Raw genomic sequence first — 27,854 nt, 5'->3', positions numbered from 1 at the left:
AACAAACAACATCATGAAATAAGAATGGTACAAAAAAAGGGATAGCAAAGACAGGTAAGGAAGCAGAGAATACCTCCTTAATTTTGATTTGTGTTTATTATACTTCCTTAATGTATCAAATAGACAACCCAGGGACTGAATAAGCCAACTTCCGTAAACTAAGAAAGACAAATTTAGCAAAGAGAGGAGGGAGGTACATATGTACATTCCAGCCAATCTCCCCCTTCAGAATGTTCTGTTAATCAGATTCTGCCCTAAAGTAGCATATCAACTCAAATGTCCCTGAGTTCAAAGGCCAGTGATCTGTTTGCTAAGTTTTGTTTCCTACAAATCAACTGTCCTCTGAATTCATATGGTGATTCTGTTTTAATGGTGATCAAGAAATCCAAGAGTGCAACACAAACGATAGCTATGTGGAAGCTCTTTTTTGTGTGAAATAATGCAAAACGGAAGCAAAAACTAAGAAAAAAGTAGAGGTGCTGTCATATTTGTAAAGAACAAAGACTAAAAGTTGATAAGGATTCTGGAGTTGAGGAGCAAGCAGGGGGTCAGACACTGAGAAAACAGAAAGGAAACTTTATCTATCAGTTCAGGAGAGTAACTGCTCCCAATGTGAAAAGTGTTTAATCTTGATTCCCTACCGCCTATAGAGACACAGCACTGCTCTATGAAAAAATTCTAAAACCACACAGAAAATACTAAATTGTAAAACAAATTCCTCTGATAATTCTTCATAAAAAGCAGAGTTCAGAAAATGGGAATACTTGGCAGCAGCACAACTTGCAGGAAGTTTAGGATATATCAATAATTTAGGAGCTATTGCTGAAACACTCTTTGTTTTTTAACCTGAAAGTGAAATTCTACTAATGGGAAGTCATAAAATAGCTTTATAAGAGCAATTTCAAAGGGGGAGGAAAAAAAACAAAAATCCCCCACAATATTTGGACTCAAATATTCATCAGGAAATAAAACCTTATTTTGAATAACTCAAAAAGGGAACAATTTACCAAAATAAAGAAAAGTGGTAAATTAAGAAAATTTTTAATTTCCCCATATCAAGAAGTGTAAGCATGAACCTTTCACATCATACCATTAACACATACCTGTTTTCGGATGTATTGAAAAAAATCCTTGTGGATTTCCACTTGTAATTTTGTATGTCAGCTTGTCATTAGAGCTAGAATCTGGATCAAATGCCTTTACTTGGACCACAGACACATCCTTGGGAGAATTTTCTATGATTTCTGGGTAATAAACAGGCTCCGATGTCTGTGGTGCATTGTCATTGACATCCTCAACCTCTATGTAGATCTCTATAAACGATGAGAGGGGCACGACACCCCGATCAGCTGCGTAGACTGTTAGCCAGTAATGGGAGGTGGACTCCCGGTCAAGTCCATCTGAGGTCTCTATGACACCTATAGAGAAAGAAGATGACATGTCAACAACAACAAACTGCCACTTTGACAGAGTGTCAACCTCACCAACAACTCTCACTTAGCAAGGCTTATGAGTTACCAGAGCTGCAGGACCCCGGGCAAGGTGTCTAACCTCTCCGTGCCTCTGTTCCTTCCTAAAAAAATGGAAATAGTTAAATGAACTAATACACAGGTTAGCAATTAGAACAGCGCTTGGCAAACAGTATAGGCTGTGAAAGTGTTTGCCACTAATCAGTAGTAGGCCTCGGGCACTAGGTGGAACACTTCACAAATACTGTTACCAGTTAAGTGTCCAAACCACCCAGTGAGGTGGGCACTGGGAGATCATCTAATGGCTCAATACTCTGTTTCCAAAGATGAAATTTATGACCAGTTGAGACTTGCTGATTTGCCTAGAGGTTCCCAGAGACAAAATCAAAAAGCTGTGGCCCAGTTCAGGGTCCCCACAGTCTAGCACCCCCTGCTTCCCAGGCTGCATTCGTCTGACCACTGCTGTTGAGAGAAGGAAGCTGCAGCAGTACTAACTTCTCCAACGTCTCAGTTTGGAACCCTTGCCCATTACAGTGGCCAACAAAACAAGGTACAGTATTTCAAAATCCAGAATTAGGGTTTGCTCAAGTCTCCTGCGCACTGAAAGAAACCCTTTAGTTTCTTTACTCCCCTGAGGCAAATGGCAAGATGACCAGGGGGCTAAAAACAGAAATCCTCCTGCTGTAAGAAGGTACACAAGGGCAGAGGCCACATCCTTCTTAAATGCCAGCACACCCTGCACCTTCCCCACGGGCCAGTAATTATTTATCAAATGAACGAACAAAAATGAATAGATGCCTTAACTGAAGTTGGCCCAAAGTCCCTCAAGTGGGATCCAAACTAGAACACGTTTCTTACTAAGTCAGCTAGTGAAAGAGGAGTTCTGTAATTACAAAGAAGAGGGTTAAAGTGCCTATAACGCTTTGGCCCAGCTGTTGAAACCAGTTGAAACCTTACTTACTCCCAGGATTAACCATTTCTCAGGACGATGATAAAGTGGAAACATCCATTTCTTTTAGGAAAATCCCACCATTTTATTCCTTTGGCGTTCCCCAAATACAACCTTGCAGGTTTTTCTTGTGCATTAATATCATTCTGAACTAATGCTATTTTTAAGGTTTTAACACTGTGGTTCCAGGACGGACTCTGGAAATCCTACAACTCTGGAATTACTAAAGTTTCCCATTTCATGCAAAATACTATGAGAAAAATAACAAAAGTCAATCTGATCTGTACTCAGAAATGAAAGTGTTTATCTCAACCAAACACAAATCTGTATTTCTTACTTTATCATTGCATAAATTTAAATCTTTACTTATTTGAAATAATATCAGAAAAACTGATTTATCGTGAATGTCACATAATCGTATCTAACACTTCCCAAAAGGTTTACGTGTTATAAATACCGAATTTAACCAAATGTTAAAATGTGAAAGAGATGATCATGAAATGAGTAACACTATTCAGAAAGCATTATAATTATTTACAATTGTTTCATTAATTCTTAGCAAACCCTCAAAATGGATCTCTAATACTCCTAAAAATAATGAACAAAGCCTCACAACTCTCAAATGAAAAGGAGCTAGGGGTGCCTGGGTGGCTCAGTCCGTTGAGCACCCAACTTTCGCTCAGGTCATGATCTTGTAGTCCATGAGTTTGAGCCCCACATCAGGCTCTGTGCTGACAGCTCAGAGCCTGGGAGCCTGCTTCAGATTCTCTGTCTCCCTCTCTCTCTGCCCCTCTCTCACCTAGTCACCCTCAAAAGGAAACAAACATTAACTGAAAAAGAGAGAGAAAGAGATAAGTGGCCCCCCTGTGCAACAGAGACAACTGTCAGGGAAATTCAACATGTTTTCCTTTTCGTCTGGTCCCAACACAGTCTATGCTTACTCAATCTGTCCACTAAATTAGTAAAATTCTACCTGTTTTTAGTCTGAAAGAAGAGCGCTCTTAATGACCAAGGGAAAATAATCTTTTCCAGTTTCTCTTTTTCATCAAGGAATGCAGAGGAAGTCAGGGAATAACATGTTTTCTCAGCTAGGACTAAATATTAACAAATGAGTGTACATATGTTCCTCCTGTATTCTGCCATGCAAATATAACAATTCATTTGACAGGTAAAGTATCAGCAAATTTCAAGATGACAGGTACATGGTACTTGTAATTTACCTCTTTCTGGTTCTAATACTCAATAATTCACACGGCTATCCACTTTGTAAAATTGGGCCCCTCTAAATGTGATCTGTAGGCATTTAATAACAATGATAACTACAGACACAAATTTGTTCACTGTTTACTATATGCCAGGTACTGTGCTGTCTTACATGCACTACATTAGTCTTTACATCGAACCTGACTACGTTTGTGGTGTTCTTAGCCCCATACCACAGATGAAAAACTAAGATTAAGAGATGAGGAACTTTCCCAGGGTCATAGTAAAGTAAATGGCTGAGCTGGGGTTCAAACACTGTGAATCTCTGAAGTCACTGCCAACAAAATGCCATCAGTCTTAGGGTTAGTATGACAAAAGTATAGTCAACAATAAAATTTTTTTTTTAACTGAGAGAGAGAAAAAGAGAAAGCGTGCATGTGCATGCATGCCTGCACAAGAGGAGGAGGAGCAGAGAGAGGCAGAGAGAGAATCCCAAGCAGGCTCCATGCCATCAGCCCACATTCTGGTGCGGCGTTCCAACCTATGAACAGTCAGATCATGTCCTGAGCCAAGAGAAAGAGTTGGATGCTTATCCTACTGAGCGACCCAGGTGCCCCAGCAATTAAAATATTAAATATGCATAAATGGGATGCTCAGGTGTTATTTCATGAATTCAAGAACTCTATAAATTTACAGCATACACAGTGACTGCTAAGATGTTCATGTTTTGATGTATTTTAATCATTACATTTTTGTAAAAAAACAAAATGATTTAATACAGCTCAGAGATAACAATAAAGTGGATTTCTGATTGTCAAAAAGGAAGGAGTGCATGCTGAGTTATCCCCTCTAACCAAAAGGCTCAAATTCATAATAATTCCAGTCAGTTTACTATATTTACAATAATACAGTTTACAATATAAGTATACAAAGGGCTTCACTGGGTGCTTTTCATGCATGAAATCACTTACAGGACACAAATTGTATGATGTTCATCTCAGCTTCACAAATGAGAAAGAGAATGAACTTGTCCGAGGCTTAGCGTGGCTAAGAAACAGTTAGGAGGTGGAAGCAGGATCTCAATCAGACAGACGGACTTAAGAACCCCAGGTCTTCTCCAGAGGCTGCACTGCCAATGATCACATGCTCCAAAGAAACAAGGATACTGAGAACCACGGGGGGCTGATGCCATGAGGAGAGTCTACAGGTTTTCTACTGCTTAAATGAGGGTCCTCCCCCACACTCAAACGACAATAAAAGAGAGATGATTCAAGGATTCTGCTCGGTCACAGAATTTCAGGCTGTAGTGCCTAAGTACTATCTAACTGCTGACTGTAATTCTAAGCACTATTTTAAAAGCATAGAAAGTAGGTAGGAAAAGACCATACGTATGCAAAATTATTTTATGTTCTGCTTGTTCATCTGTCTGCTCAGTCACAAGATACAGCCCCGGGCAGAAACTTCTGAAGTAGGCATGAAGCGCTGCACAGAGCACCGTCTTGAATCTAGGGAGAGCAGATCAGTGGTCTAGTAACGGCTGGGTGCAGTGTAAGGAACACAGGGAGAGGAGCAGATCTAGTCTTGGCGATCTCAAAATCACAGCTATCAACTGTGCACTCCTTAGCAATCCAGCAATTCAACTCCCTTGTTTTTACTCTCTTGTTTTTAAAGAAAGTTCAAAGGATTTGCCCAAGTTGAAGGAAGCCAAACTGGTACAGAGTTTAGAATCCAGAATGAGGCACCTCCTCGGTCATGGGGGCTCATTAGAAGTGATCATTTTTTACAGGGGTCTTGGCCTCTATCTGGAAGTCTGACCACAAGCAGCATCCACTCTTCCAGTCATGGTGTCCATATTCGTACCCTCTGTCATTCTTCTCTACCAAGTACTTCCTGTAGCCACCGACAGCACGGACAGACGGATTTCTCCTGTAACTTCAGCAGTACCTTCGTTCACAAAAGAGAAATCTTCAAAATTTCACTCTGAGGACTTTGAGTACTTTTGACACCAGTCAACAACAACTAAGCCTCCCGGCCAGCACTGGAAGCGAGTCCACTGTGTCCATCCTCGAAACGCCACCTCACTCCTACTTCTATCCATGACCCTCTACCAACCAACTTCCAAAAACGACTGTTCGCGCCCTAGCTTATAAATTCCGTTTTCCTGAAACGAGTCTCCAGGTAACAAACAAAATCTTAAACATTCAACCCTAGCTGTTCAGACATTTCTCGTTAATGCATATCCCAACAGTACCGCACTTCTCTGGCGCATGTGTACGCCCACACACACGCTCTCTTCCACTGTGGCTTTCCGCCTGTCTTCCAACTTCTCCCCTGCTTCCTCTGCCATCTCTGCTCCAATTTTTCCTTTCCCGCTTCCAGCATGCAGCTTGCTGATCCGCAAGCCCAGGCTGTGAAAGACAGAAGCGGTAGCCCGGGCTTTCCCCAGAACTTTCTCCAGCCAGACAATGAGATCGATGCTCTGAGACAAAATGCCAGGGAGCACGGCAACAGGAGAATGACATGTTTCTCATCATGAGGTTATGGTACAAGAAGCAGTAGACAAGGTAGGGGTGCTGCTTCCTGATTCTAAGATGTATATTTTGAGTACAGAGACAAGTTTAGACAAGCTACTCAGCAATGTTACAAGGAATCATTCCCTTGCTTTAATGAAACATGACAGAAGCAATAAATGACTGGCTTTCTAACCTCAAGAATACAATGAAGACATTTTCAAGAAAGTTGTTAATAAGCTGAAAAATTTGAAAGAAGCCGGAAATCTGTAGCTATTAAAGTAAAAATATTTATCATTCCAAACATACTCTCTAGGATTGCAAAGCCACCACCAGATGTCACTATGGAAACGGACTTTAAATGTGCACACAGTGGAACAACTAGACTGAAAGGGAAAAAAATACAATGTAATTGTTGAAAAAAGAGCTTGGCCAATGTGGCTGAAAATACAGCTCTCAGCAAAATGTCTTTCTAGAAGATACATGATTTTCTACGTATAATAATTAGACAGGTACTGATGCTATCTTTCCAAAGCCCGATTTTTCAAGGGGTACAAGGTTCAATGCCTGGGTAGCTCAGTCAGTTAACCATCTGACTTTGGCTCAGGTCATGATCTCACTGTTTATGAGTTTGAGCCCTATGTCAGGCCCTGTGCTGACAGCTCAGAGCCTGGAGACTCCTTTGGATTCTGTGGGTGTGTCGCCCCTCCCCCACTCATGTTAACTCTGTTTCAAAAATAAATAAAAAACATTAAAAAATAAGTTTTTTAAAAAAAGGGTACAGGGTACATTATTAGTTGCTAAAGTCAATGATCCTAGAGTAGAGAAGGGTTTCCAAGAATAATTAATTCCCACTATCCACCACTGATGGGTAATGATGCTGTTAACTTGAATATGTCCTTAAACAGGGAAGGCCGGCATTCGGGCCAGCTGACACAGGTGCCTAAGGAGGCTTTCAACACAGTAATTTTTAAGGCAAAAGTAAAATTATACGTACCCACTATACTGCCAAAAATAATTTAGCTAACTCAAATTTCCATGGCCACAGAACATCTTCCTCCCTGGAATTTTCCTATTTTCTTTGTTTAACAGGTCTTGGCCTCTTATCCAGCCTCACTGCCAAAGTTTCAACAAAACCTTGCTATTTCAGATTCTTCAGCTACTCCAACTCAAAAATACTTATAATCATGAATTTTTTTCTGGAACCAAACTTAAGGCAGCAATTGTATGAAAAGCCTCTTTAATCAATCACAAGAAAAACTTAAGTCGTAAAACAGACTTGGATACTATTTTCCCTACAAGCATAAGTAACTGACTACCCCTTCCTCCAATTCTGTAGTCTCATCATGAACAGAATAACTCTTCTGGAGATAAAGGTCTTTCCCTATATAAAAAAAAATACTCAGACACCTTCTACACACTAGAGATGCAATATCTATGGGTCTGCAATTAACCCACAAAGGTTACTCAAACGGCCACTTCATTTTTTCCTGCTCATTATGGAAAAATTAGAAGTCTCATAGTTGTCATATTAAGTATTAACCTGCTATAAGACATTCTGCTTTGAAATTACATTTAAAAAGTAGACTATGATTTCCCTGTTAAAATGCAAAACCCTTTCAGGGCAGAGACGTTTTGCCTGGGAAATAGGGGGTGCTTGTTAAGCATGTGTTGAAAAAGTATGTCCATCATCAACAAGGTTAAGTCTGAGAAACATTCCCAGCCAAGAGGGGTCAGGAGAGATAGGACGACTAAATGTAACGCAGGAGACTGCAGAGGGTCCCAGACCAGAAAAAGCACATGAGGAAAAAGCTAAGGAAATGTGCAGGAACTGTGGGCTGTAGTTAATAAGAATGTATCAATATTGGTTCACTAATTATAACAGATAGTGTAAAATGTTAATGGGGAAACTGTATAGGGGTAGGGGCTATTTGGGAACTCTGTATTATCTGCTCAATTTTGCTGCAAATCTATTTAAATCTGTTTCCTTAAGTGATGAAACTTCTCTGAATTTATCTCATTTTCATTAAATAGTAAATTACATATATATATACACATACACACATATGTACATATACATATGTGTGTATGTGTATATATATATGTATATATAAAGGAAATTTTTTAAAAAATGTTAGAGAGAGAGCAGGGGAGAGAGAGGGACTCTTAAGCAGGCTCCACTCAGCACAGAGTCCAATGAGGGGCTCGATCTCATAATCCTGGGATCATGACCTGAGTGAAAATCAAGAGTCGGACAGTCAACTTACTGGGCTGCCCAGGAGCAAACCCCCCCTCCCCCCCTTTTTTTTAAGTAAGCTCTACACCCAAACTGGGGCTTGAACTCATGACCCCAAGGTCAGAAGCTGCAAGCTCTATTAACTGAGCCAGCCAGACGTCCCTGTAAATTAAATTTTTAAACGCTTGAGACGACACAAAGTAAATATACCATGCTTTTGATAATAAAAAGAAAGTCCAAAATACGTAAAATAAACCTCATCCCTTATGAGCCAAGCAAACTGCTAGGCAGCATACTACCACACGGAACAGTTTGATAGATACCCCTCTGCCCTCTTACGGCGAAAAACTAAGTAAGTCTCACGTTGTACGACTATCTTTCCAGTTTAACTAAAGACATGGCACTGATTATTCCACGACGTGATCTTTCAAAATCAGTGACGTGATAGGTCATTTGATGAGAAGCTGTTTGCGGTTGGAATCACAGCAAGCTCAGAGAAACAGTAAGGATGCTGATGATAATATTGTAACTGCAAATACATATACAGAGCTCGTGACGTGCCGGACGCTACTTTAAACACTTTCTGTATATTAACTCATTTAATCTTTACAGCAACCCTAAGTACTAGATGATACGATCAACACTCTCTCACAGGGGGAAAACAGTGTTAACAACTTGCCCAAAGTCACAGCTTGCTCACGGTGGAAGAAGGATTCAACCCCAAGAAGACAGGCTTCAGATAATCATACTGCAGCACCTCCCAGTCTCTGGCATTCTCTAATTAGAGAGAAGCATGAAAGCAACTGAACATAGCCTGCAGTTTCCAGAGAAAAAGTCCTGGCTTCCATGGAATATAATGACCAGACGGAAAAAAAAAAAAATTGGTTTTGCTTGTCTTCACAACATTTGGGGATCGAGGTGAAGTTTCTGATGCTACAAAAATTTTGTTGTTCCCTGATATTAAGACATTAAGCACATTCCACAGTTTCAGGAGAAAAAGGAAACTAGTGTAATACATAATAGTACATATGATACAGCTTCAAAAAAAAGATATGTATATTAATTACACAGAAATGCCAGTGATCTACAAATTAAGGAAACAAATGAGAAAGAAATCTTTATAAAGTATGACCTTGGTTCTGTTTAGTTCTGTTTTTAAAATAACACACAGTTACATGTGCAGGGAAAAATAAAGGTCTACAAATAAACAAGGTAATGGAGGGACAATAAAGAAAATCAACTCAATGAACCATTTTTTTTTAAATTTTTAAATTTCTGTAACAGTGACTGTTAAGCCGAACTTAAAATGCACATGAAAAAAGACAAAACCGTTAAGTACCAGCAGTCCTGTACAAGTTTGGTTAGTATAACCATATTTTATTTTCCCTTTATATTTTTAGATAGACTTTCATTTCCAAGTATGTAACGGTTTCATTTCAACGAAACAGATGGGTAACAATGGACAGTCTGACAGTTTCAACAATTAAAATTCAAAAGTATCTATATACGAAACTACTTAACAAAGTTTTAGGTCTAGGAAATTCTAAAACTATATTGCCCAGAGTTAGGTCATAAATTAATGATTAAAGGGAAAGCTTTTTATGCAGTAACTGCCGATCTGTTTTTTCATTACTTAAACTGCCTATTTACATCATCTTAATTAAAATGGAGATCTATCAACTCTTTCCATTAAAACTGCTGGCAATAACTTAAAAATTAGCTGAGGAAGCTTTCTGACTTGCAAACTTACTAAGTCATTAATTAAGTTCATAATCAGATTTTAAGCATCATGTTTCAAGTCCAAGGGTTTAGTTCTTCAGCTTTGCAAAGAGTCAGTCCCATGGCAAGTTCTGCTAAACCATGTTTTCATGCTTTGTTGAGAAATGATTCCAAGTTCTGATTTCCATGTCAGAATCATTAGTACTGTTAATGACGGCTTTCGTGGATAAGCTCTTTAAAGAGGATCATCCTTGGATATCAAAAGTATCATCTGAATACATACTGACTAAAACTACATACACAAGATGGCCTTTGGAGGCACTGAAATTCAAAGGATATAGTTCACATACCAATGGCAATGCTCTTGCAGTTTGTTCTGTATGTTAGAAGCTGCACAAGTTCAATGTTGATTATTTTTTCCACACTGTATTTCCTGAATGCACACTCAGCAAGTGCTTTATATATGCCACATATTTAATCCTTACAGTTAACTCCCAAAGCTCGGTAGCCTTTCCTCACGCTCCATATACAGAGGTTTTCGAGCTGAAAAGTCACTGTTCCAGATATTTACTCACCATAAGAGGAATACATTAATCAATGAATGCATTTTAGTGAATTCTCTTACCAGTTAGCCATCATAGCACTTACATATAATAACTCGCTTAAGCCTCAAAAGTTAAGTAAATTGCTTTGAATTACCCAACTAGCTGCAGAGAAGAAAAAATCCAAAGCCTGGCCTACTAGCTCCAGGGCCCGAAGACCTATGCAACGGAATACCTTCCTCTGCTTTTCTTACTCCTATGGGGTAGCAGGCCTGTGATTCAACAAGGGACGTCTGACTCTCAAGCGCTGGCTCTTTTCTTGCAAGCCTGTGTAGGTGACCTGCATTAATCTATCACTACGAGTGAAAAGAAAAACTAACACTTAACAAAAGTTTACCCGCATTTGGCCATGGAAGAAGGAATGACAAGATTTACAAAGTATAAACCCAACTAAATGGGGGCCAAACAGACCTCTACTCAAAGTTCAAAAATCCCATCTAAGTTTAGGATAAAAAAGGAAATAAGATAGGACATAAAATAGGATCCAACACTGTTCTGTGTTCAGAAAGTTGATACACTGTTGACCTTTGAACTACACAGAAACACACAGATCCCCACTTATACGTGGATCTTTTCCAACAAATGCAGTAGAGTGCTGTAAATGGATTTTCTCTTCCTGATGATTCTCTTTTTTCATTTCTCTAAGGTACTTTACTGTAAGAAAACCATATATCATACATGTAGCACACAAAATATGTGTTAAATCGACTATTTACTTTAGCAGTAAGGCCAACGATAAGTAAGATCAACAGTAGATAATTAGTGGGTAAGTTTTAGGGGAGTCAAGTTATATGTGGATTTTCAACTATGGGGCAAGGGCGTGGTGGTGGTTAGCACTCCTAATCCACATGCTGTTCAGAGGTCAACTGTATTTTCCTTCTTGCTACCTCAAAATTCAGACTAAATTTATATCACATGAAACACAATAGGTAGTGTGTAAGGCATTCTAAAATACTGAAGGTCACTGTGAGAGTATCATAACTGAGCTGTGAATGCAGTTAAAATACTGAGTAGTGGGTGGTAGATCCAGAACTCTAAGTGCTAAGCCAGTTGTAAAGTTTTGTGTCCGATAAAAACTGATATTTTAAGGAGCACTCCTCTTTAGAAAGAAATCTCTGTGACTTTTTTTTTTTTTTATCTAGTCCCAATATTTAAATAACAGATTTTTTATAACTTTATCCTATGATTTCCTCTTCATTAAAAATGATTTTATGTTGCTTATAGTGGCCTGGATCTTGCTAGAATTTAATCTTGAAACTGGAATTACTGACTTAACACCTTCTTAAATTCATTCAACAAACACAGGTTCGTACTGTTTGCCAAGCATGGTATGAGGTGCTAAAGAAACCAAGAGTGGTAAAACAGGGTCTTGTGGGAAAGATAATTAAAAGAGGAATTTATTCCATGCAATAGTGGAGAGAGAAGGGGAAGAAAGCACAAGTGTTTGAGAAGAACAACATAGTAATTTAACAACAATCTAATGTTTTCTCTTTATTTTATAAATATTTTTCAACACAAAGGTCAAATAGATCTTTTCTTAGGTTTAGGAGTCCCTGCCTGAATTTTATGATGCAACATGTAATTAAGTAACTTTAAAAAAGGAGACTGTAACAGGAGCGCCTGGGTGGCTCTGGTGGCTCCGTCGGTTAAGTGTCCAACTCTTGATTTTGGCTCAGGTCATGATCTCAGAGTTCCTTGAGATGCTATCAGCACAAAGCCTGCTTGGGATTCTCTCTCTGCCCTTCCCCCCCACTCTCCGCCCACTCTCTCTCTCTAGAAGTAAACTTTAAAAGACTGTACAATTCCATTTTCTGAGCAGAGACAGGGAGAGGAGGTGTATATAGAGTAAAGTGGTGGGCTATAGGGAGGAGCGATTTTTTTCTTTGTGTTAATATTTTCCACTTTTTCTACAAGAAATACATAAGCATTGCATAAAATTATTTTTTCAATCCTACACGTATAGTGGATTAATCCAAAGTGTATTCAACAGAACTTAAGAAATTCCAGAAATGTGAAAGCACCCTTTCAGGGTGAAGACTGCCTTGCAGGTTTCCCTAAGCCCCGTAACAGCTGCCTGAAACATTTGTATTGCAAAGGACGTTTGAGCATGAAGGAGACAAGGCACTATTCAGTGATTAAAATGTCAGTTGAAATGACTCCGCCTCATGCCAAACTCCTTCCAGTGCTCCCCGGCTAAAGAAGGAAAGGAATGAGATTCCTCTGCTACAGTCAAGTATTACGCCGGCCACTGTATAAACACAGCTCTTTCCAAAAGAGACAGCCGTCTCCAGAGTCCTAGAATGCACGAGGCTGGTAGAAGAGCAAGCTTTCCTTTTTCTAAGGTCTGTTTAGGCTTCTATAAAACAGATTCTAAATACAGAAAACTGCACCCATTTATTTTTCTTAAAACAAAACCACACACAGTTCAGCTAAGCCAAAAGGAAAGTATGCTTGAGCTGAACTGAACACCCGTTGAAGCAAATACAAAATCTGTATAAAGCCCCCTCCCTTTCTTATCCACTGCAAAGTCACGTCTGACTTCGCTTTTGATTTTAAAAAAAAAAAAAAAAAAAAGATATCTATTAAATTGCATTTTAACTACAAAGTAGTTTTTAAGTTTTAAAAATTCAAATTATTTCACAAACGTAAGATGTATAATTTAGAAGCAGTATTCAGCTACTTTAAATATCCAATCTGCTGCCAAACCCAATCCTAGAAGAACTCAGAAACTTAAGTTATGCCTCAATTTCCTTACGTATAAAATGAGGAAAATAGATGTATTACAAGGACTAAGTGATTAGTATAAAAATAAAGGTAATTACTGCTAACAGTCTACTGTGATGCTTGAGAAACTAAAGGATTAGGAAGACTCTAACCAGAAGTGTATGTAACACCTCAATCCTAACCTCTGTACTTAAAACGATGCTATGATTACTCCAGGAAATAAACTAGCTAACAGAAACCACATTATGATGAAGCAATGTCTGAAATAGAACTATCAGAGCCACTTAAAGAACAAGTGACTAAAATACTCCTAAGCATTCTGAACTGAGTACTGCAGAAGAAATTTAGACCATTGTGGCAACATCTTCAAATAGACATATAAATAAATAATTTCCAGTGATAGTATGACATGTTACATGTGCACAGCACGCATCTATGCTGCTCAGTGGCCTCTGAGATCTGTCACAAGGTCTCCCCCAAACCCCAATAAAGTATAGAGTGGCTTTTATGAGACATTATACAGTCCTATTTTCAAATATGGCATGAAGAATCAGATTAGAAATTTTTGGAGCAAAGACAGAAATTGTCTGTCTTTGCCCCAGATACGATCTCCTTCCCTACTCATTTTCAGCAACTTTTTTTTCCATCAAATTTTGATCAAATTTCACCAAGGTTCCAGTAACTGTTACAGATTTAGGAGTTAAAACTAACCAAGTTCAACAGAAGTTGCTGGAATGTACCATGATTACTTAAAAAAATTTATTTAAATCATAAACCTTATACCTATGTACCAGTGAACCCTTAGTCACCACAGGTACAAAACTATGAATATCAGAGGGAGGTGACAGACATCAGAGGGCGTCCTCATCCAAAACCAGGGAAGAAAACTTAAGATCCCCACCCATGTGCGAGAATATGAATCTCACACCTTCCAAAAAATTTTTCCCCCAACACATTAGTAACTTACCTTCCGAAATGCTAAAAATTTTAAGTGTTTTCTAACGCAAGACATTTTAGGACCTATACACATAAAGATTGTTTTGAAACAAAAAACATTCTTCTGAGAGAAAAGAATTGGGCTTTTAATGATTTCCTTTAAAAGTACTTAAAAACAGCAATCTTACCAAGGGTTTATATCCAAAAGGAAGTCTATCATCAAAGAGGAAAACTGGTTTGGCAAACCATCAAAACTGACAGGAGTGGTAAGAAAAACAGAGGAGCTGGGGCAGGCGCCTGGGTGCCTCAGTGAGTTAAGCGTCAGGCTTGGGCTCAGGTCATGATCTCACGGTTTGTGGGTTTGAGCCCCGCATCTGGCCCTGTGCTGACAGCTCAGAGCCTGGAGCCTGCTTCCGATTCTGTGTCTCCCTCTCTCTCTGCCCCCTTCCCACCTGGGCTTGGTCTCTGTCTCTCAAACATAAACCAATATGTAAATAAAATTAGAAAGAAAAGAAAAATACAAGAGCATTTTCCTTCCTTTCTCCCGGTCACTAGCAATTACTCACTCTCACAGGGGTCCTCAAGGGGCGGGGAGCCCAGCCTGGGCTGGGAAACAAACTGGCAGGTGGGCTTGTGGGGCGGCAAGACCGCAGCAAGAAAACGGCATCTACGCAGACCGGAGGGAGGCAAGCTGTGGCCCCTGCCCTGCGAAGGCACGGCTGCCTACTCCCTTCCCTGAGACTGACCGCCCTGTGCGCCCCCCCCCCCGCCCCCCATTCACCGTCAGTCCTGGACCGCAGGGCTGCAGGCCCCGGTCCCTGCCTTTCTCCCCTGCCTCCTGCCTCTTCCGGGCCTCCGGCCATACAACCCGCTCCGTATTTAGGGGGCCACCCTCCCTGGGATCAAAACTGTCCCTCAAAAAGCTGGTTCTCCACTCTGGTCATTCAAGTCCCATCTGACATTTTCCTCCTTGGAAGTCCTTCCCTGAGAACTCCATTTTATGTGTGTGTTTATTTTCTTTATTTTCTTTATTTTCTTCCCTCCCTCCCTCCCTCCCTCCCCCTTCCTTCCTTCCTTCCTTCCTTCCTTCCTTCCTTCCTTCCTTCCTTCCTTCCTTCCTTCCTCTTTCTTTTTCTTTCTTTTCCTTCCTTCCTTCCTTTTTTCTTCCTCCTTTCCTTTCCTTTTTCCTTTCCTTCCCCCTTCCCCCTTCCCTTCCCTTCCCCCTTCCCTTCCCTTCTCTTCCCTTCCCTTTCCTTTCCTTTCCTTAAGATTTTTGAGACAGAGCAAGCAGGGAAGGGGCGGGGCAGGAGGGACAGAAAATCCACATGGACAGCACGGAACCTGCTTGGGAGTCTCTCTCCTCTCTGCCCTACTCTCTTTCTCTCTCAAAAACAAACACTAAAAAATTTTTCATCGCAAAATACTGCACATAAAACTTAATGATTGTATTCTCCTGTTGTTTTCGAGAGTTACAGCATAGTAAGATTACTATTTAATTAATTCCACTGCGCTAACACATAGGCATTCTGTAATTCTCTTAAGCAAATGATTAAATAAGCAAATTAATAGTTTAGTAAACTATAGATGTATGCTTACCTACTTAAGAAAATAAGGTAGAATTAATCAGGTCTATTTGTATTTATGAATGTATTAAATCTCTAAGAAATTCTTCCTTTCATAGGAGCCCTATCTACCCACCCAATTAGGTCATTATGAAACATGGGTATTTGACAATAATAAACTACATCATCTTCTTTTTAAAAAAATGAATTTTTAAAAGGTGTTTTTAATTACACTTTTTTTTAAAGGGTGTGATCTGGACCGAAACTCCTCTCCAATTATACTATATCCCACCCCAGATGGAGGTCTCACAGGACAGGACATATTAGTGTTTTGTGCTCACACTGAAATAAGTCTGTCGAAAGGCCAGGCCCGGCTTTGAGAGTGAGAAAGTGCTTTTGCAAATTTCCTGTTGGCTCTGTTACAAGACTCACCAGCTACTGTTAACTGCGCTTCCTCCCGAGAAGAATGTGCCTGCCTCCACACCTGAACATTCCAATATGCAGAAAATAGAACTGACACTTGCCCTATTTTCAACAGGATGGAATGAAACTTCTTTAGGGAACTTTAAATGATTACCATGTATTTTCCAAAGCAATCAATACTCTTTTCACAAGTCAATGACCACATGTTAATCATTATCTTTAGGGTTAACAGGGGAGGAGGGAAAAAAAATCATGTGGCCCTTTACCCCATTGTATTAATCGTAGCACAGTGAAAAACTTTCAGATAAATAATTCAAATAGAGTAACAAAACAAAAATATAACAGATCTAAACTAAAAGGGGAGTATAACATATTAAACATAAGAGGCGTGGTTTTCATTTATCATTCTGTGTTCAGTTTGAACTGAAAATGTCCATCTCTTATTATTTTTGGCAACTTCTTTTATGTCCCAAATCAAGTCATGAATTTCAGGAATTCAGCAAGCAAGTCCCATCTGCGCATGAAACACTGTATCTAAAAGAAAGAAAGTCAACCAGAGTCCTAATCCCTTGGGCAAAAATATCAAGTAGATAGCCACAGTCCCAAAGCCAAAATGACACACTAGCCAGGAAGCACATTCCTCACCTTATGGGGGCTGACTGTGCTTCGCCTCACCTTTCTCCCTTTACAGGAAGGGCACTCCAAGGGCATTCCCCCTTAGATCAAACAAAGCATTCCAAGAAGGCAAAGGCATTCACATGAACCTCTTTATGCAGGGACAGCAAGAACAAGCCTTACATTTCATGAATGAATAAGCTGTAATGAAGCATTTCTGTGTCCTTAAATGAAATTTCAAATAGCTGATAGTGGGTGGAACTGCAATGAGAGAACATTAAAAGACCACTACAATGAGAAAATTAGGAGGAAGGCCAAACCTCCCCATTTTTCAGTAAGAACATAAAATATATGAAGGCCTAAAATTCTATTTCAAATGAAAAGTCTTCATTGAGATTTTCTTAAAATGACAGATTTACAACCTGCAAACACAGACCTAGATTGCTATCGTGTCTCTAATTACTCCTCAGCTAAGGATTATGCATTCAACATTTTTTTTTCCACTCCAGTCAACTTTTCCTTTGAGTACATCTCAGAGCATCTTTTCTTTAACTTATTTGAAGCATTTAGCCAATCATTTTCAACCTGAATAATGTTTTCTATATATGGGATTCCGTAATTAAAACAGATCTCTGATTTCCATAAAGCCAACCTACATTTGGTTGCTTTAAAAAAAAAAAAAAAAAAACCGTGAAGACTTTTTGTTCACTTCTACAAGAGACTATTTTATTCCCTTCAACTCAGGCAAGAAGCAGGACACTCTCTACTAAAAAAATCACAGATCGGCAGACCCTGAAGTCTCGGTTCTCTCTGGTAGGTAGGTAGACAGGCTGAACCAGGCACACATCCGAGTTCATCTTATGTATAGATGGCAGTCCATTTCAAGCACCCAGGTTGGGGAATCAGCTCTAAGGAAATCCACTTCCCTTAGTTAAACAGTCTAATTGTAATGTTACAAAAAAACTAAAATTAATCAAATCCCTACTCTAAATTCTTTGACTCTCTGACTCACTTTTAACAATCCCTAAAGCTTGAATTCAAATATGTACAGGAAGTAAGCATTGGGAAATAAAGCCCTGAAGAGCTGTAATCAACCAACTGTTCCATTAAAACAGACAACCACTGTCTGGTTTAGAAAAATAATGGATTTCTTACTTCCAGATGATTAAAGATGCATCCATTCAGTACGGCCGCCTTCAGAACGAGTCCCCCAAGGCAAGTAAGGCAGAAAGTTTGTGTACCATAATTATTTGTGAATTTTCTTCTCCACCCAAATTCTGAAGAAACCATGTAGAGATTTTTTTCCTGCACACTTCCTCCCATCTTTATCATTTTACTAGTAAATTAGACTCTAAAAGTTTTTATGAGTTACTGCAACTATAAGTATGTAATACGAAGCAAACAAAAAAACAGGAGATTTCTGAATGAGTATTCTTTTTTCCAAGGGCTCAATAAAATCACCTCAGTATATTTAAGTCAATGTATTAACCTCATAATATCTGGGCCTATTTTACAATTTTAAAATTCTTAGACCTATTGTCTAAATCAACTACAACTTTATCACTGTGTTGTTGATGTGTTTTAAATTGCTCTTTGCCCAATTATGTTTTGAATAGAAACCTGTGTGCTTTATCTGCTTCATACCCTTTCCTCAGTACTGGAGTTAAGAGCTGTCGAGAAATGCTTGCTGCCTGATAAAAGATCTTTGATAATTTTTCTGAGATCATCCCATGAATAAGATAACTTGTCTTAATTCAATCACTATGCTGCTGAGTATGTATCAGCTATGGACTCGGGTTTAGTCGATCAATCTACAAGAACCACTTAGGGAACAAAGTGAGAAGAACCTGCATTCTTGGTTGTAACAGTGAGATTACTTGTTTTTTCTAATGGCTGAAGTACAGCTGACATGCAATGTTATTCATTAGTTTCAGCTGTACAACTCTGCCGTTCTAAACTCCACAGTCCTAATGACTCAGTGCTCAACCAGAGTTACTGCAGTCACTGTCACCACCCAATGTTATTACGGGATTACTGACTTTAGTCCCTATGCTGTGCTTTTCGTCTCCGTGACTTATTTTATAAATAAATACGTGTGTACCTCTTACTCCCATTTTTAACCATATTTATTACGTGGAAACCCTCAAAGCAGCTAAAATTAGAAATACATACTAAACAAAGGCTTTTGTAAATAGTAGCTAATCAAGTGAAATAAAAAGCCCCCATTTTTGGAGGTCCCCCCTTACCCCAGGACCTTTATCTGGCACTCAGGAAACACCCATTTAAACAAACAAGAAAAAAGATAAATTAAAGAAATAACCCTCAAGAGGTCTCTGGGGACAAAGATCCAAAAACACTAAGTGAATCAGAATATGGTCTCAAAAAGTTGGTGTATAAAAATAATAAGAATTTTCAAACATATACCCAGACAAAAAACTGATAATCACCATTTCAGTTATGATAGTTTCCTGAATGAAATAAGTTTTTGCACCAATATTATACTGGCACCTTTTCGGTTTCTGTTTTTAAATCCAAACAGGGGCAGCAAGAATGAAGGATAAACACTCTCAAAATTACTAATGAGACTTTTCTTTCTGTATGAAAATGTGGCAATTTGTTTTATATCAGAAAGCTTTTTAAATGCTTATTTTCTCTGACCCAGTAATTCTACTTTCTGAAATTTATGCAAGGGCAAAACAGAAATACACCAACAAGGAAATGATTTAAATGTTCCAAAACTGGGTGTTATTATACATATTAGAGTTTCTCTCTCTGATGGGTTTCCATGTAATCAAGAATCACATTCTGTTAGAATACTTAAGAATCATAAAAAGCTGTGAATATGTTAAAAGTCCATCAATAATATACAAGCACTATATAATTATTTTTTTCATCCAGTACCTATAGATGGTGAATGGATGTGCGTGTATATATATACAAGTTAGCAAAACTTCAGTGGCGCTCTAGGCAATAGAATTTTAATACTTTTTTCTTCTTTATAATAGTCTATACTTTCCCAGACTTCTACAAGGTGATATTTTATTGGAAAATAAAGCTCATTTTCAAATGTGGGTTAGTTCTCTGCCCATTTTCTGCAAGTGCTGGAAGAGAGAGCTCTTCAAAAAAAAAAAAAAAAAAACCCACAACATTATATAATCATTTTCAAACTCCCCTTCCGTGACCTTTAAGGGGACTTCTAAAGCTAACAGACTCCCCAGCAGGAAATAAATCTGTTGCTAAAAGGATGCACCCACAGAGATATGGCAGGATGCACTGTCAGTGGCTTTGGCAACAATTTCCTTTTATTATTCCTTTGCTCCCAGTGCTTTTCAATTTGCGGAGAATCCTGAAGAAGTTAATAGGTCCTTAATACATGCTCTGCTGCCTGAACGGATTCCTGTTCACAAGGTAATAGTTGAGACCCCTTTGTGGCCCTTTCACAGGGACTTTAGCAAAATCCCCTGCAGGGAGATGGCCCCAGGGCAGCTCTGTTTCGAGCAGACCCGGCTGAGACCTAATCAGTGAGGTCCCCAGCAAGACAATCCCTGCATTCAACAGTTCTGAAGAAATGAAGCAGGAGTGGGGAAAGAGTTCAAGCTTTATTGAGGAAAGCTATTTACCTGTCACACTGATGGTTCACCAAACAGGGCTTAAAAAACAAAAAAAAAAACAAAAAAAACCCTCCAGCTGCTTCAGCAGATTCCTGGCCAGCAGCCAGCACAAAATAAACATATTTACTTAAGCTTCATTCACAACTTTTGATGTGAAACTGTTGAAGCCCAAATGGAAACAGGTAGATGGCTGATATACAAGGGTAGCAGTGGCAGTATAGCAGAATAGGTTTTACTAGTTTGGGCCCATTTAAATGGCATGAAAAGTGTCATGACTAGAATAAATAGGACCCAAAAAGTCATCGAGCGTGCACATGCCAAAATTTACACAGAAAATTCCAAAATCTAAAAATGTGACTTTTTAACTCAGGAAAGAATAGAACACTGAAACAACACAAAGAGTCAGTCTACATTAAGAGGGACTTTTCATTAACTGTCCATAAAAGGTGAACACTTTAGTTCACCCACAGGAACATGTTTGTTAATTACTAAAGGATGCTTTCTGTTGGAAATGGTAGACCTCATCTAATCGAATCTTTCGGAAAATAACTGTAAATCTGTGTTAAGACAGCATACTTTCACTGAAAGATTTACATCTCAGAGGTCAAATCAAATTAGAATTTCTACCAACCTGCAAAAATGCAATTTGAATGGGGCAAATTAAATAACAGATGTTTATTCTGACGAGAAAAAAAAACAAGACACATGATTCAGAATTTTATAAAAGCTGTCACTGGACAACTTTTAATTGAAAACAAGGTTCTAATTTGAAATTAACTGGTAGGTTGTTTTCCTATATCCATTAACAGAAAGCAAGAGAGAATCCGAGTCAAATGACTGCAAAATGAGTTTCCATCTAGCTTTGACACCAGTTTAACATCACAAGAATTGGTCTCACTGTAATATTTTAAAAGCCATGCCAGGATCTAGGCCATCAGCATCTCTGACAAAGAAATTTTCTGCAACACCAGCATAATGGGTTTTTAACATCCTCACTGAATGCCATTAAAAGAGGGTATCAGACTCCCATACAGCACTGAACTCAACATGTAGAGCGATTTAACCCTTCTTGCCCCCCTTCCAGCCAGGACACACCAGCCAGTCACTGAGGGACAGGCCACAGGGCCACCACCTCACCTGAGTGGATGTGCTTTGCGGTGAATCAACAAATATTCTTTAATATACTGAAGTCTACACAGATCTCTAACCCTCTGCTGTGGTAACCAGCACTGGAATGGGGCCAGACCAAATTGAGATGTGCTCCTAAGTACAAAATACACACTGATTTAAAGACTTCATGGGAAGGTAACAATGTTAAAGACCTTACTAATATTCTTCTATGTTGATTTCATGCTGAAATGACACTTTTCAATCTGCTGAATTAAAGAAAATATATTATAATCAATTTCACCTGTTTTTTTGTTTTTGTTTTTTTTTTTTTTGGTGGTGACTAGAGTATTTAAAATGCGGACAGTATACTGAGCAGCTCTGCCTCAACTTGTTAGTACTAACTCCTCTGGCGATTTGAAAAAGTAAAAGTAAACACTGGCAGAATGTACACAATTGTGCTAATATAATCTGTGAAAATCAGCTCACTTTTCTCACACAGGTACTTGTGTATTTAAACAACAGAATCTAAACGATGGAACTTGGCACTAAATGGTTTTATGGTATATTCTGGGACATGAATTGTTTTGCTGTGTTTGTTTTCATTTACACAGGCTATACTGATTAGGTATCTATCATGCAGGATCACCTCTAATCCCAAAACAGAGAATTTAAGACCTTAGAATTTATGCTCTTAGATGCAATGGTTTTTTGCAGACCATATTTAAGATTCACTATTTAAATACCAAATTTTAGGTCAGCACCACTAGATGAGGATTCTCATGAAAGCTGCACTTCTGTTACAGAATCTTAATTTCATCCCATTAAAGAATTTTATTAGGAACTTGACCATTTTCAGGGTGCCTGGGTGGCTCAGTGGGTTAAGCATCTGACTCTTAATTTCAGCTCAGGTTAAGCACAGTTCATGGGATCAAGCCGCACATCAGGCGTTGCACTCTCAGCATAGCACCTGCTTGGGATTCTCTTCCCCCCCCCCTCCGCCCTTTCCCTGCTCAATCTCTCCAAAATAACAAACATTAAAAAGAAAAAGAAGAAACCTGACTGTTTGATCACTGAACTCTCGTAAGGAGTGAACAATGAGCAAACATTTACACTTTACTAAGATCACTTATTTTTTTCATCTCTGGCCATTATTTTACTTGCTTGTTTTTCTAATGTTTTTGAGATAAAGAATTCTAACTGAGGTCTTATTATATCTTCTCTTAAAGAACCCCGTTAAAGATAGGTCAAGGAGTCCACATACAGATCAAGGTGTTTAAAGACACTAACTACCCAAAATTTCCAGACAGAAACATCAGAATATTTAAGTGAGTCAGTACATTAGGAGTTTCTGTTTCAAATCCTGTGATTTCTCATCATGGAGCATTTTCCTATTCACTCTGTTGCAAACATGTTCCATAACAAATCTCATACAAGCCAAATTTAGTATAATAGTAAGCGGCACTAAGGTACATTTTTAAGGTATTTTTAAGACACTGCCATTTAAGCTGCAACTAAGCACAGGGATGTGTATGAAGCCAAAAGACACCAAAGCAACCCTCTGGTATTCTCACTCTATTCTGCTGTGGACTTTCCTGTCCCCCACATCTTCCACCTACTTCTCAATTTCCCCCAAGTCTTTCCTCCTTCAAAGGAAAGCACTAAATGAATGAAATAATTTATGACAAAACAGTTAATAAGAAAGGTGGCACTAATAAGCAAAAATAGTATCTGCAGGCAAAAGGCTCTTGTGGAGAACTCCTTGCTGCCTTTTACTACTCACCAGTCTCTTCCTTTGGCATTTTAAAATGCTGTGCAAAACCTGGGATTCTCAAAGCCCCTTGGGAGCAAGCAATTTAAGAAATCCTTGTGGTAGATACTCAAAGAGTGAAGCAACAGAGGACTAGCACTTTAGCATCTTTAGACTTTAGGCGATACTCCTGATCTCTTAAAGTTCTAGCTTAAATGGAAATATTTTAAAAAATGATTCAAAGATATATTTTACTACCACTACTAAATGTTTTAACAATATCAAAACCCTGAAGTATATAGCTGACTGTGACAGAAACTTAAGATGCCATAAATACTTGCGCAACTTTCAAAAGCCTTTAAATTCTTGTTCACATTTAACATCCAAAAGGAGTGTCCACATCAAAGGGGAAAAAATCAGATAAAGTGTGTCTGCAGTAGATTGAAAACTGAACCCAGTATTTTGCAACTCCTCCCATCAAGAGGCGCAGCCTATCTTCCTAACTGGTGCACCAGCTTGCTCAGCCAATAGACCGGAGAAGTGAGTAGGTAGGAGTCTGAGCCTAGGCCATGAGATCCGGCTACCACTCTCCTGGAGAGCTAGGAACCCTGACGGCCCGGCGAGCCTGCTGAATGAAGGGCTTAGAAGCCTGTGCCCCCAGCCAATACCCAGCCAACTCCCAGGAGCCACACCACCAAGCTGACCAGCAACTGACCTCACAGGAGCAAGCCCAGCTGAAACTAGCAAAGGACACACACCCAGGGGGGCCTGGGTGGTGGTGGGGGGAAGGGGTTCCAGCCCAAATTGCCAACCGACTGAACTGTGACCTAAATAAACAGTGGCTGTTTTAAAGCCACCAAATTTTAGGGTGATTAATTTCCCAACGAAAGGCAAAGTAACACAATTCTCTATAATCTGTTTCACAATATTGGTATCAGCCCACATATAACAGAAGCTCCAATCAGCTTTGCCTGTGTCTGCATCTACTCCATCCCATCTTCCCCTCTCTCCCACCAAATCTAACTGAGCCTGGCCATCGTCTCCTCGTTTCTGTGACTCTCACCTGCTCCCAGGTGCCCAATGTGCCCCCTCTGAGCACATGTCCACCCAAATACGCAGAGAAAACTTCTGCGAATGTCTTCAGACCTTCCTTTCCATCATCCTAAGGAGTTATTTATAAATTAGGAAAACAAAATTAACTGACCATGGATGAAAAGTTGGTAGGGTTAGGCACTCAGGGGACAGAAGTAGACAAAGAACAAGCAAGAGCTTTTAGAAATCTGTTATTTAGATGCAGCCACTTGAGTTTGAAAAATATTTTAGTTTTTGCATACTTCATTCTCCTTAATATGGTCTCATCAATGAATTTCCCTTAATTCAACTAGGCTTTAAAAGAAGGGCTTGGGGGCAACTGGGTGGCTCAGTCGGTAAAGCTTCCGACTTTGGCTCAGGTCATGATCTCGTGGTTCATGGGTTCGAGCCCCACATCGGGTTCTGTGCAAGCTGTTCAGAGCCTGGACCCTGTTTCAGATTCTGTCTCCCTCTCTCTCTCTCTGCCCCCTCCCCTGCTTACACTCTGTCTCAAAAATAAATAAAGTATAAAACAAGTAAAGAGCATTTATAAGTAACGAGCATCCCGTCAACAGAAACCACCTAAGATTTACAATACACACAAACAGCTTTTTTAAAGGTTAGAACTATAGGTGTGCAATTTAATCCAGGAAATGGAGAGTTTCAAAGACTCTCTGAATCTCAAGAAGTACTTATATGAAGCTAACAAAAATAGATCCTACTAATCTCATAGCCTTTTCAAAAGTTCAAACTTCTGTCACATAATGTACGATGTAAATGGATATCCATCTTTTATACTTAAAACAGAAGTAGTATTTTCCAGTTCAGAGGACGACAGGCAATAGCAGCGCTCCGCAGTCCAAGAAAATGGCTACGCCCCACCCAGTATTATGCGCCTGGAAAGCCACTGGCTCTAAGATTTCCAATTCTAGGCTCCAGTACTTCATTTGACATATTAAGTTGCTTCTACAGAGAACGAGACATAAACAATGGGAAACTGCACTGCTATTGAAGTTTTTGTTACTGCCGCTGTTCTAATTTTCTCATTTTTAGCTGCTTCAGAGGTATCGGAAACAAGGGCATTTTAAATGAAGAGCAGTTTTAACTGCATTAAAATGACAGGCAGACCTGTGGCACATACCACACTTCCGCTGGATACAGAGAAGAAATTCTAATGGAGAACATAAATTTAAAAGGTCTTTCCCAGTCATAGTTACTTGGATATGGGTTTGCTTTTAACATTCTGTAATAACATAACTCAATTTCAAGCTGTACTCATGCATGGAGTACTTGCTGGTGCCTACCAGATGCCAGGCACAGTTCTAGACACTAGGGACCTGGGGCCACACAAAGCAAAGTCCCCACTTAAGCTCACAGGCTTGCACTGTGAAAGCAAAATGACAAGAGCAGATTTTTTTAATATGTTAAAATCATTCTTGACATACACTATATGTAAAACACACATTAGAAAACATCATGAACCTTAAATTATAAAACTTTATATCCCTTAGACGTGATGATCCTCAGTTTGACTTCTTCCTAAAATCAACAGCACTGAGCTAATTAAAGCCAAATACGGATATTATTCACATCCCTGCTTTTCTAAATCAGCTTTCATCTTCTATATGAGGTTAACACGCTTTTAGGCAAAAATACTTCCTTAAAAAGCTTTGTATCTACCCTTTGAAAGTAACTGATTTCCATTCTGAGTCTTCACCCAACAAACTAACTTGGTATTTACAAAGTAAATTCATCTTTTTTTCATTAAAAATGTAAACACCTTCAGCTGAGCAAGACATCAAAAGAACACCATTATGTGACAAACATTTACTGGGTTTATCAAAAGATGAACATCACTAAGTATTTGCTAAATACCAGCTGTGTGCCAAGCATGGTCATAAGAGAAGTAAAGATGTCTGAGACTGTCTGATGTCAAGCAGCTTAAAGAGTGAAGAGGCAAATAGAAATATTTAGAACTAAAAGCGGATGGATTACAGAGAATCTTTTAACTAAGAATGTATGGTGGGACTGCTTTAATGTATTTTAAAGTTAATCTAACTTTAAAGTCATTTTCCAAAGAGCAGTTCTTGCTTTCAACTAACAGGAAGTCTTCAGCTTATGATAAAGAAAACATTACTTCACGAAAGACTTCCAGAGCCACTGTGTACAAAATCTCATCTCCAGAGGTTAAAAAAAAAACAAAACAAAAAACTGACTAAATGTGACAGGAGTATCAATGCCCGTAAATCACAGATCAGAACATCTTGGTACAAATACATGTATTCCACCTGTGGCTGTCAAGTTGTTTAATGCTCCCTTTAAACAAGGGCAGAAAAAGAGGAACCCTTTTACTCTGAGAGAAGCATAGTTAAAATGTTCAGGTTGCTAAGCAGTTTTGAAATGCTTGTCGCTACCACCACCACCGTCACCGCTGTCATCATCACTGGTCCTCCTTAGAACTGGTAAGGGCCTGGCAGCCCTGGAAACCTCTAGAAGAAAGAGATGTAAACCCAGGGGTCCGTGGACACAGAGGTTCAGCTCTTCGTAAGCCTCCTGGTATTAGAACCAAATCACGGTCTCTGAAGACAGAATATACAGCTTTCAACAGATTCTCAAAAGCTTCTGAAACACCAAAAATATTAAGAACCACTGCTTCGGAAGTCTAGAAGCAGACAGGTGCTAGAAGAAAAGCTTGTACTCACCCTTACCACTACCATTATTAACATGTTACAATCAGCTTGTTTGTTGAGCAAACAAGGGCTACATGGGGCCACTTCAGCCACTGCGGTTAGGAGAGGCTAGAAAATGAGTTAAGACTGTGCTCTGTCCTTGAGTTCCGAGATAAACAATACCCTGAGTCGTAACACAGGAACATACAGAAAGTGCTAGCAGAACAAAGAAATAGAGACTACCTGTTTCGAGAGAGGCAACAATGACTTATTAAGGCCAACCTAACCGATATTTGCTGAGTGCCTCTTCTATGAATCTAGTGGTTAAAGATTTAGCATCTATCCACACAAGAAGCTGACAATTCAGAAGAAAAGGACAAGTAAATAACATTCACATTAGAGTGATACTTACAATCATGTACAACAGAAAAAGGAAAAAGTACACAGAAGAAAAGAATGAGCTCCACAGGAGGGAGAAGACTTGTCATGAAAGATGTATTATGCAGATGGTTAGTAAGTGGTCAACAGGTCACCCAAAGGCAGGGAGACAGGAAACAATGGCCAATGGCGCAGAGAAGGTGGGGAGCGCAGACTCCATTTGCCTAAAGCACCGAGGATGAAAGGGAGCTGGGAACCGAGAGGCGGAGTAAGGCCAGAGAGGGAGGGAAGTCTCTGAGGACACAAGGGCCTACTCGGCT

The 27,854-nt window shown here is 39.3% G+C and overlaps 1 protein-coding gene across 3 annotated transcripts in view; it reads right to left on the bottom strand.

The window, feature by feature from the left end:
• The window catches only part of FAT1 (FAT atypical cadherin 1), a 127,920-nt gene that overhangs the window by 74,057 nt on the left and 26,009 nt on the right, over nt 1–27,854 (bottom strand). For all 3 annotated transcript variants that reach the window (XM_039241195.1, XM_039241194.1, XM_039241196.1), the window contains exon 3: nt 1,104–1,418. In XM_039241195.1, coding sequence (XP_039097126.1) covers nt 1,104–1,418 — 315 coding nt within the window. The remainder of the gene's footprint in view (nt 1–1,103; nt 1,419–27,854) is intronic.

The sequence above is a fragment of the Hyaena hyaena genome, unplaced genomic scaffold (genome assembly GCF_003009895.1).
Source record: "Hyaena hyaena isolate Hyena2069 unplaced genomic scaffold, ASM300989v1 scaffold_190, whole genome shotgun sequence".
Lineage (NCBI taxonomy): Eukaryota > Metazoa > Chordata > Mammalia > Carnivora > Hyaenidae > Hyaena > Hyaena hyaena.
This window is presented reverse-complemented; position numbering and strand designations above follow the sequence as displayed.